The sequence below is a fragment of the Mesitornis unicolor genome, unplaced genomic scaffold (assembly GCF_000695765.1).
Source record: "Mesitornis unicolor isolate BGI_N332 unplaced genomic scaffold, ASM69576v1 scaffold2275, whole genome shotgun sequence".
In the NCBI taxonomy this organism is placed as follows: domain Eukaryota; kingdom Metazoa; phylum Chordata; class Aves; order Mesitornithiformes; family Mesitornithidae; genus Mesitornis; species Mesitornis unicolor.
Genome location: NW_010183247.1, coordinates 204 through 11,604, shown reverse-complemented (window position 1 = coordinate 11,604; position 11,401 = coordinate 204). Strand labels below are relative to the sequence as shown.

Sequence of the window (11,401 nt, the reverse complement as noted above, 5' to 3'; positions counted from 1 at the left end):
AGAGAGGTGTCTAAAGGAACGACATTTCCTAAAGTAGTTGGGATGCTAAGTCTTATTTTATAGGACGTGTTGAGTCTGTCTCTTTCCCCTCACATCTGAAAGACGCCTGCCTAGGCAGATTGCTCTTTGGTTGCTCTCCTGAGCTCTGCTGTCCCCATGCACCAAACTCTGTGGGCTGTGTACTCTGTGGGCCAGGTCGAAGTGCTGCCAGCATTCCAGGGTAGCTGGTTTTTCTGCAGCTGTGCACTGAAGCCAGAGGAGTTTTCGCTGGGACAGTAACCCACTCACTGCGCTGGAGATGCGTGGGATGATATGCAAATGTGGGTAGGGATATTGCGGAGAGCCAGCTAAGGATTGGCTTCTCGCTAAGACATCCTTCCTCTCAGCATTTCAGTTTTTGCAGTATAGATCCAGTGCCTTACTATCTTTGATTCAACTCTGTAAAGGGTAAATAAATTTAAAAAAAAAAACAACAAAAACCACCCTAACTCGAGAAATGTTTCTGTGGTGACCTGATCATGCCTCTGAAGCAGATCCTATTGGCAGAAAAACCTGCTGTAAATCGGCTAGGTTAGTGTCCTGCTACTGAGGGAATGTGGGCTGCACATTAAATTAGTCATCTTGAAAGCCACAAGCTACTTAAGAAAATGAATTGTTCATGGCTGTCTTTAATCCAAACCTCATAATCTCTCTCATAATCTCTGTTGCCTGATATCTCCAAATGCATTGAGAGGAAGCCAGTTTGCTTTTCTGCAGTGGCTGTGAGTGTTGAGGTAGTTTGGGTTTTTTTTCCTTTTCCTCTCTGGGGGAGTTTGCTCGTGTGCATGTTTCTGTTTTCTCTCTTTCCACCGTCAGCACCAAACACTATTTTGTCCACAGAGAATCAGCCAAGGACACATCCAAGGATTCTGTCTGTCCAGAAGTGCTGAATGTCTTAGACTGGCGTTCAGACAGCAGAAGCTTCTTATTAGGGGACTGGTGAGGGGATGTGATAGGAAAAGCACTTTAGATCACTTATGTGGCATCCTTTTCTTTTGGACCAGTGGCACACGATTTACAACAAGCTGTTGTCTTCAGGGACTTGCATTTCCTGCAGAACCAGGAGAATCTGTAGCTTTGAGGCTGACTTGTTGAATTTGTGTCGGCATGTAATGGAGGTAATGGGCTTAGAGAAGTGACTGCTCTATCTTCCTCCGCCCCAGCCCTTCACGAAGCTAAATACTTCCTTTTTTTCCCCTCAAGCATTGAAATAACAAGAGAAGGGAAACCGAGCTGTGTGGCAGCTGCAGACGTTCGTGAATATCACTTGAAGAGGAAATTTATTTTACCTAACCAGAGAACTTCCTGTGTTAGCTGTCTGTACTTCTAAAGATCTAGAAATTACGTGTAAGGCCGTGTGCATGTTGCAGCATTTCCTTGTGTGTGTGACTTATAAAAGCTGTTCGCAGGTAGATGTTTACTTCTGACTGTTGCATCTTTAGCACAGAGGTGTTCAAATGTGTTTCCTGCCCTGAAAGTCAGATTCAGCAAGTTTGCAAACGTTTTAATTAGCACTTGCAGAACCTTCTGCGGTGTAGTTCTTCCAAAATCAAAACAGAGTTGCTGTTCACCCTGCCCTGGAGCCCTGGAGCACAGACAAATCCAAGGTGGCTATTTGAGAAAAAATAAATAAATAAAAGAAAGCAGCTTTACAAGGACTTCAAAAAGCCAGTGAAGTGATAAAGCCTGGAAAAGTGCTTCCAGATAGTCTTCTAAAAGCCTGATATCTTTTTTTTTTTCAAATGAGGATTACCAGTAAATGATGGCAGAGTTGGTTTTTGAACAGGATTACAGCAGTTTTGGGGTGGGTGAGGATAAGACCTACAAAGCATCCAGACTCTTCTGACAGTAAAAATTCCTTGATTGAAGTACATGTAACCCAGTTTGTATTTTGCTTAACTCTATTAGCTCTGCCCCTTGTCCACACAGGTTTTCACCAGCAGATGAAGTGGTTCAGAAAAATAAAAGATGCGTATGGCCTTTGCCTTTATCCTGAACTCTTCTTTCCTGTTATCTGAATTTAGATCAGAGAAAGCGCCACACTGACCAGAGATGTACTTGAGCAACACTTTAACGATTTAAAAGGGACCCTAAACAAGCTGTTGGATGAGCGACTGATATCACTGCTGCAGCAAGTGGATGCTATTGAGCAAGAGAGCATCAAACCCCTGGATGAATGTCAGAAGTTGATAGAGCACGGAGTCAGTACAGCCGACGATGTGCTCCGGGAAGGTAAGGCAGGACCTGGTATTAGTATCTGTGTCTTAGCTCTATCTTCCAGCTTATGTCTCTCAAAGTCTGGAATGTTCCTGTTATGATCAGTATATTTGGCTCATTTTGGACTTCTTTCACACCAAATGTTAAGGTTAAAATTGGGTAGGTGTAGTGAAGAGCTGATCAATATTATCTCCTACAATGTCGTATTTTAATATTTCACTCTAGTCCTAGGGTGTACGTATGTCGGTGTGGCCTCTCCGTAAGGGCAGGAAGTACCTACTTTGGAAATGTCTTGCTGCAGAGGTGTTCTGTACCCCTCCGTGCTAGAAAGTGGGTTATGTCAGGCTACTTTGAAGTAAAACGTATCATGGGTACCATAATAACAAAATGTCTCCTGATTGAAGAACATTATTTGTGTGTTAGTGGAATAGCAGCTGGGGTAAACAGGTTATCTTTCCTGCTAAGTGTGATGATGTTCACTGCTGATGGGGAACGTGAGGAATGAAATAAGCACCGTATGGGAAAAATTTCTGCAAAAAGCCTGAGGATGACGCAGACAAAAATGGACCTGTGGAGTATGACTGGAAGGGCCAGTTTGTACCCTACTGATGCTAAATACCTAGCCAGAAAGGAATGTCACTCTTGACTGTTTTCCCCACACTGGAGAACCTACTGGGAGCATGTCTGAGCCATGAGTATGTTGGCAGTTTCCTTGCATTGTTCTCATGTCTCAACTTTAACTTTCTTTCGACATGATCTCAGTTTTGTGAGCTAAAGTGCACTGAGCAGTCCTTTACGGGTAGGAAGTCTACCAGCTTCCCCTCAGACAAGAGCTTTGCACTGAAAGACCATGCTGGCTTGGTTTATTGGATTTATTATTTTTTTTCTAGCACCATAAGCTCTGGGACAGCTGGTAGTCACCTTGTTTTGATTTAAAGTCTCATGTTACTGAATCACGGGGTGGTGAAACATGAGTTTCTATCAGATCTCATGAGAACCTGACTGGCTTTGAGCTTCTTATCCCGTGGATCACCATTCCCTTTGCGGCAGCAGAAGCATTGCTAAGTTGTGTCTTCAAAATGAGCAGACGTTGCATCTGAGTCAGAAAGGAGTTAAGCCTCCACGGTTATTAAATCTCCTGCTGCCAATTATGACGTGGGCTTTTCTTTAGAGATTTGGAACGTTTGTAATCCTCCACTTGGAAGAGGACTGAGCGTGCTTATGTTGTAAATTACCAGAAAGTCATCAGATAGGGTGGAATGGAGCATACATATCAAAGCTGAAGTGTGGCACGCTACTTTATATGGAAAACTTATGAAAAGATTGCTATTTGTCTCCACGCTTTAATGCATGGGTTGTTTCATTCATTATGTCAGTAGTTACCATGTAGATTGTAGCAAACAGAACAATGGTTGAAATTTTTTGCTTTCAAGCTCCTGCTTTTTTATTTTCTGCTCAGTGAAGGTGCTTTTTTCTTCCTTTAAAGCAGCTGGATGAAGGGATTAATAATCCCAATATCTGGCATCTGACCCGAGTTCTGCTACTGTCTGAGACCTGAGGCAAATTATTACATCTGTTAGGGGTGTGTCTGCAGGAGGCTTTGGGAGCTTCAAAAGGTGCTAGATAGGCTTTATATTGTTAAATGTAATTGTATTTTCTAGCAAAGAGTCTAGCAAAACTGCTGAGAATGCTTCATGTTAAATTGGTTGTTCGTGTCAGAACTGGTTCTTCTTTGAAGCAAGGAATGCCTTTTTTGGACGTTTTCTCATTAGGAATATTTTTACCATTTGATTCCAGGAGAGAGTGCAGTCCGTGGAGATGTGGGACAACAGAATGAGAAACTGTGCAGCTTTACAAAAAAAGCTTTACATATTCAGCTAGATAGGTAAGATACTGACACGCTGAGGTGTTCTGAGGCAGCGCCACATGTGCTTTTTTTGTAAAGGGGATTTTTTTTCTCCTTTGAAATAAAAGCCTTCTGCACCATTGCCTTCAAGGATTCATTGGAGGTGTTGCTGCCCTGTTTGTTTCATAGATTTTTTGTTGGGGCTGGCAGTCACAGAATGGAGTAGTTTTCAACCTCCATATGTTTATTTGTGAATGGTGAAACTACTTCTTGTGCAACAGCCTGTATTTCAGAGTATTTACTGAGAAACAGACAGTCTGGTTAGGGCTGAAACACAATGTTTGCTGAGTCTTTTAAGTCTGAAATGCACGTGCCAATTTCTGCAGCTGTTCTCTCCTTGCGAATCTGCGCAGATTCAAGTGTATGGACAAAATATGAATTTGTGGAAGCTGGCCCCTTTCATTACAGCAAACTTTCCTTTCTCAGCTTACCAGAAGTGCCCTCCTTGGTTGATGTGCCTTGTTTATCTGCCCAGTTGGATGACTGCCTTCTTACTATATTGAAAAATCAAATATTCAGACACGGCACTGTGGCATCTCGCCCACCTGTACAGCTAGAGGAATTCATTGAGAAGCCTGGAGGTATTTTAGTCCGATGGTGTAAGGTAGGTAAAATATCCTGGGTGAAAATCATTCAGACTTCAGTTTTGTTGAAAGAAACTGAAAAAGCCACTTTCGTTCTGGTTTCACTGCTGCCTTCTAAGGAATAGTCCACTCCAGTGTGCAGTTAGAAACTTTAGAAGAGATTTTTATGGTAATGGGCTCCTTTAAAGGCAAGGTAACCTAGTGATGTTGTGGTTGGTGCTGAGGTTTGTGTCTGCCTGGCAGGGACACTTTGTCACACTCTTGCTGTTGGTCTCTACCTGCTCCCATCTGCAGGCAGAGAGGGCTGACACCCAAATGCACCTCTGCCTCACAAACTCCTTCCCTGTGTGTGGGAAAGTCGGGAGGAGCTGAAAATGCTGCTTCCCCTGCCCATGCTTAACCAAGTACCAGGTACTGGTCAAGCAGGAAGGGCCTCCTTCATATACTCTCCCCACCAACCAAATAGATAGCAGAGAAATCTGTCTGTGATGCTGTTGTGCAAACAAGACCAAGAAATCCTGGTGTGTGCATTTCTGATGGAGGTGATTCACACGTAGCCATTTGCGCTGTGGAAGCGAGTGGTTTGTTTGTGTGGCAGCATCAGCGAAACGCTCAGTGAGACTCAACTTCATTGCTGGGTGATGCTTCTGCTCCCTTTTCAGACACTTCAGCAGACCCAGGATGAGGCTGAACTTGTTCTGTTACGCTTTTACACCTAAGCATGTTTGTGTTAGGGAGATGCGGTGGATAGAAAGAGAAAATATTTTAATATTGGCATTAGCTAGTCAAGTAGCCTTTCTCTTCAATACATAAACTATTTTTGAGTAATTCACTGCTGGGCTCTGATGTGGTTTAGTTGTTGTTGGACAGCTCTACATTCCTTGGCAGCATTAAACCAACTTAGATTGTTCTAGCCACAGCCAGCTGTTGGTCAGCCATCCTGACCCTGTAAAGGACATGGGCTCCAGTTATAAAACCATATTGTCACATGCGGTCTGATTTTTCTGCGCAATAGAGGAGGTCCCTGAATTTGGTCATGCTTGAGGGGTAGTGGAGCTTATGCTGGGGAGGGGAATCTCTCTTGACTTAAAAGATGTCAAAGAATTGGCAGTCATTCCTTGGAACAGTCTATGAAGGATAATCGTGAGCTTCCCTTGCTGTTAAAAACTGGCACTGAATTTCTTCTGCAAATTTGCCTTCAGCTTTTGGCTGAAAGATCTTGTTATATCTCTATTAGATTGAAAAGCCTTCTGTTTAATGTTTCTTCTGCCATAGTACTTTTAAACTGTGATTGAATCATTCTTATGCTTCCTCTTTTATTAGCTGGTTCAGACACTGATTTTATTTTCTGTAAGGCATGCTTTTAGCTCTTCAGTGCCTTGTGGCTCTGAATTGCCTTTGGCGGCCTGCAGTACTATCCTAATACGTGCCACTTCAGAGGCAAAAGAAAAAACCCTTGAGGTCTTTTGTTAATGTAATAAATGTTTCTCTAGGTGGATGATGACTTCATACCACAGGATTACAGACTGCAGTATCGCAAGAGTACTGCCAGTCAATTTGAAGATGTCTATGTCGGCTCGGAGACAGAGTTCATTGTGCTGCATATTGACCCTAATGTTGATTACCAGTTCAGAGTCTGTGCCAGAGGAGACGGACGGCAAGAGTGGAGTCCGTGGAGCGTCCCTCAGATCGGCCATACCACGCTGGTTCCCCATGGTACTGTTTTGTTGCTGTTCATCTTCATCCTAAGCCCATGTCATCAGTGCAGTGCTCCTGAAGGTCTACAGCTGAATGACTTATGGAGCTGCTTCTTGTGTGATGATGGGGTGTCCTTATCTGTGATGTATGTAATTTATGATGAACCATCCTTTCATCCTAGAATTTATTCTTTGCTTCGTAGTGTGATAGTGAGCCTTTCCAGCAGGTAGCTCACTGCTTAGCCCTGGAAAGCAGCAATAAGGCACAAGTAAAGCATTTTTTTTAACTTGTCCCTCATCTCTGCCTAAGCATTGTTTGATGACCTACGGTCACATAACAAGCTCTTATCTTGGAGAGAGAAAGCCATAAGTTTTATCACAAAGGCTTTCCTTTGCCTACAGTGACTTTGCAGGGATCGCAGCAAAGAGTGAAATTCTGGTGCACCCTGTGAGCTGGGAAATATCTTTTGTAATTGCAAATAATTTGAAAAAGAAATCTCTCCATCAGAAGGCAGCAAAACCAGCCCCTGATCTTAACGTAGCTTAAGCTTCATATGTGGTAAACTGGGTGGACGTTGTGACTGAGTTTATTTTGCAGACAGTAGCTGGCCTAGTTGAGGTTCATGCTGCCTTTTTTATTTTTTCTTTGAAGAATGGACAGCTGGTTTGGAGGGTTACAGCTTGAGCAGTCGAAGAAACATAGCACTTCGAAACGATTCTCAGTCATGCGGTGTGCTCTACTCCAAAGCTCCTACTTATTTCTGTGGGCAAACATTAACATTCAGGCAAGTACTTTCTGGATAGCTGTTGTCTGGTGCATCTGCTGTGAGCCAAGCTCCCTTCTCTGATCCGTTACATCCGAATTGTTTGTAAACCTGAGTCATGATGCATGTTACACATCAGCTCACCTCAGCCAAGGTAGCAGTGGAGGTTCACCGTTGCTGCTTTTTAACTTGGAGTCAGTGGGTTTTCTCCTTCCTAGACCTTGCACATGCTTTGGTGGCTTTGGATGTGAAAACATTGTGTGTGCTGCTGGGAAAGGTGAGGATGGCAGTCTGGTACTGGTGTCTTTAACATCTGAGATAATTAGCGGTGATCAGACTGATGCTTGAAACTGGCAATAGAAACCTGAGTGGAGAAGGGACCTTGTGCCATGCGAGCTTTTCGTTTGAGACAGAACGTGATTAAAAACCTTGCCAGCTTTGCTGCCTGTAGTCTCATCCCTGAGATGATGCTGTTTAATGGGGTATAAGGAATGTCCTTGTGGATATGTCAGTTGTAATTACAGACCTTGGAGACTCTGAAGCTTTATTCCATCTTTCCCCAGTTAAATAAAACTACTAGCTGTACAGTAGGCAAACCCCAAAGGCAATTTAAGGGAGTTGTTCATGACATTTTTGTAACTTATTCCATGGTGTTTCATTTCTCCCTTCATGATAATAAATTATCTTAACTTCAGATGGTTATAGTATCAGGATGTATTCCGTTGCCCTGTCTGAGATGGGATAAAAAGATCTAAGGCTTTCATTTGAAATCTGTTGCTAGGTTTAACATCTCTTGGCTCAGAAACGCCTGTGAAATTAAAGGCAGAACTTTGAGGTTTCCCTTGGTTCTCTTTCAGACCAATGCCTTTCATCTTTTTTTTTTTTATTGGTAACACATGAAAATGTTTGCTTTGCATTTTGGTAATGTGGACTCCTCTCCAAGAGGAGATTGTTTCAGGATGACTGAGCACTAACAAGCACAGGTCTGCAAGAACTGTAATGACACAAATCTTAAGATTGAAGACAACCTCAAAAATCGGTTGTGTTTCTCTTCCAAGGTCCAAGAGTAGCTTCTTGTTCAAAACTGTGTGAGATTTTTCTGAGCAGCGAGATGTGGTACTTGGCACTTGGCTTTCTCCATCTGTTGAAACAGAAGTGTATTCACAAGGGGATAACTGGCTTGCAGGGCAAACCAAATAAGCAAGGTTCACCTTACAAATGTTTGTGAAGCAGCTTTGTATTCTTCTGTGTTTGAGACACAAGCATACCTCGTCAGTGGGAAATGAAGCTGCGATAAATGCAGTGTTCTGTCTCTGCCTTTTAAAGACAGACTGCTTTAGACAGCTATTGCGTGTGATCATCCATGGGTTTACTTCTCTGTGCTCTGAGACAAATGGAAACTGGCGGTGGTTGAAGGGGTTCAGTGTCTTCATGCTGCAGTGACGGAGACAAGGTTTTGCTCTGCAGGATTGGAAGTGGTGAGAAGGGATTCCAACAGCGTCCCATGGAGTGCTGTTGCTACCATGTATTCTGTGGGATTTTTAAGATTTTAAGTCCTGGAGATCATACAGGCTGGAGAATAACTTTGCTAATGTGATAGGAAAAATCAGCTTGGTAAAGCAAAGCTTAGGAGATCGTGCAGTGATGCTCTGTGCTGTACTTGGGCTCTTTGTCTTGGGCTGGTGATTAATTGCTGAAAAATCAAAATCTGGTAAGGAAAGGAATGGTGATCTGTGCCAGATCTTGGTCCTTTTCCCTGTGCATGCAAGAGGAGGAGAGCCTCTGCAGAATTACAGGGTGGCCGTTGTCTTGGGCACTCAGGTTGTGCTTCCTCATTACGATGTGTGAAGATTTGGCTCTTTCCTGCTTGGCGTTAGCATGCAGCCCAGCTTGTTCTTTGGGAGCAAGGGTGGTGCTGTAGGGAGAGCAGTGGATGCTGGAAAGCCTGGTGTGGTGAATACAGGAGTGCACGGTGACAGTGCGGCCTCACTGGGTTCGGTGTGGAGACCCCCGGGAGAGCTGAACCTCAACCCTTCAGCGCGTCCTAGGCTGGTGCCTGTGTAGGTGCTCCCACTCTGGGTCTGCCATTGCTCCTGTTCAGGATTTGCTGCCCTGGTCCTTGTGTGATGGTTTTTCCTTCCTTCTGCTGCTGGTCCAGGTTACCTTGACAGAGCCCTGCAAAAAGGCTCTATATAAATGAGCAAGGAAGTGTGGATACAGCTCGACAGACAGAATTCCTGTTTTCTAATGAGTTTATAATTATGCATTTTTGGTCATTCTTGTGACTGTACAAACACTTAATTCCAATGCAAAACTCAAGAAATGCTCCCTTAACTAGAGATGGAATGAAGTGTAAGTGATCCTGCTCCTGGTCTGGGTGATCCTGCTCTGGCAGGGGTTGGACTGGATGAGCTTTTGAGGTCCCTTCCAACTCCTGAGATCTGTGATTCTGTGAGTTAATGTTACCTTATGCACAAAGTTTACAGATAAACAGAGTCTGAAGTCTAGAGTACCAAAATGAATTTGAAATTGCATTTAAAGTTGTTTTGGGAAAACACTGTGGATGACTTCCAAGTGAAAAGCTTCTTGGATTTTTTTTTATTTGCTTTGCTTTGCTTTACAGCACAAAGCTTTTGCTATCTTAGTGATATCCCCAGGGGACTGAAAGACCTAATGGAGTGCAAAAGTAAAATGTGGTTCCAATTTTATCGTCCCTGTTTGTCTCGAAAGAGTTAACCCATTGTGTGCCAGTCTACTGCCCAGCTCAGTTTCCAGTTCTTAAAGCTTCTCTGAGGTTTTTCTCTTGTTTGGAAACAACTATGCTTTGGTACTGTCCTTTCTCTCAAACTGTAATTAAAATAACTGCTGTTTTACTGCCTAGAAAAGACCATCTGAGTTTCCCAGGTCACTCAGGCTCTCTCTGAGGTCTGTTTTTGCATCTTAGAGAGGTGGCAGTACAAGAGGAAAGACTCAAATACAGAAGAGCCCTTCAGCATCCAAACCGTGCAGCCTCACTCAGCTGCGAGGGCCCAAAGGGAGCTGTGTCCTAGGTCATTTGCACAACTTGTTTGCTTTTTCTTCAGCGATTCTTTCCCAGGACCAAAATCCTCAATGCAGCTGAGCAGAAGCCAGACTTGTAACTGTCCTTCTAGGCAGTTTTTAATACCCATTTACACTAGGTTGACTTATTATAAAAACTAAACCAAACCAAACCCAAAACCCCACACACTTCCCCAAACCTAACAACCCACTACCACCAAAACACATCAACCTTCTGCCCCCACTTCTTTCCAGCAGAATATAGCAGGGCTCAAAACCCCTGTTTTAGTCATGTGGTTATTAAATACTTGCTGTAATACGTGATGTTGACCATTAATCTGGTATAGATGGCTGTAAATTGCAGTTTTGCACATGATGGTTGTTTCAGACAACTGGAAGTAATTTCAAAAGACTGTAAGTTGGAGAACTCACAGTGGAGAACTTCATTAAATAGCAATGAAAGTTTGCAGGAAGCAGACTGATGTTTTGTATGGACTTGCAGAGCATTGCTCAGTGGAGCTGCTGGGAAAGGTAGAACTTCTGGTCGTTCAACAGGGATCTCCCCAAAAGCTTGGGTCAATTTGTTGAAAGGCCTGGAGCACAGCCCAGAGGTGTGGTATGGCAGGGTATTACTGTCTGGATTTCACTGTATGTCTCAATTTAAAGCTTCAGGGTTTGACTTCACTTTTTGCTTGGTAGAATTGAAACGGTGGGCCAGCCAGACAGACGAGACAGCCTGGGCGTGTGTGTGGAGCAGCAGAACGGCTACGATTCCCTGCAGCGGGATAAAGCTGTGTGCATTAGCACAAATGGTGAGTCTCAATCACGTAATTGAAGAATGTGATGATTTTTTGTTTTAATTTCCCAAAACCCATGGCCTCTGGTTCTTTGTATCCCTGGATTACGCATGAGCAACTTCATCCACCATTTATTTACATCCTGCTTGTGCAGTTGAGATCTTTGGTGAGAGATCACAGGTCTCCTTTTCCTGCTTGCAGTTATTGCAACGTGTTTGGTGTGACAAAAAGGAACGTGGCAGGGTTGCTTTCCATTTCTGTTTGCCTGCAATAAGACGTAGTATTGCGTGTTAGTATGTAGAGAAAGTGAGAAAGTGAGTTGGGAAGCATGAGCAACTTGATCCACCTTTTATTTACA

The 11,401-nt window shown here is 43.5% G+C and overlaps 1 protein-coding gene across 1 annotated transcript; it reads left to right on the top strand.

The window, feature by feature from the left end:
- Positions 1–518: 518 nt before the first annotated feature.
- Positions 519–11,058, top strand: CRLF3 (cytokine receptor-like factor 3; the record flags this gene model as incomplete). The annotated part of the gene is made up of 8 exons (XM_010184030.1): positions 519–570; positions 1,687–1,723; positions 2,069–2,271; positions 4,054–4,141; positions 4,589–4,766; positions 6,240–6,462; positions 7,096–7,228; positions 10,946–11,058. Coding segments are annotated over exons 1-8 (1,027 nt in total), but the record flags the coding sequence as incomplete, so codon positions are not given.
- Between the last annotated feature and the right edge of the window lie 343 nt (positions 11,059–11,401).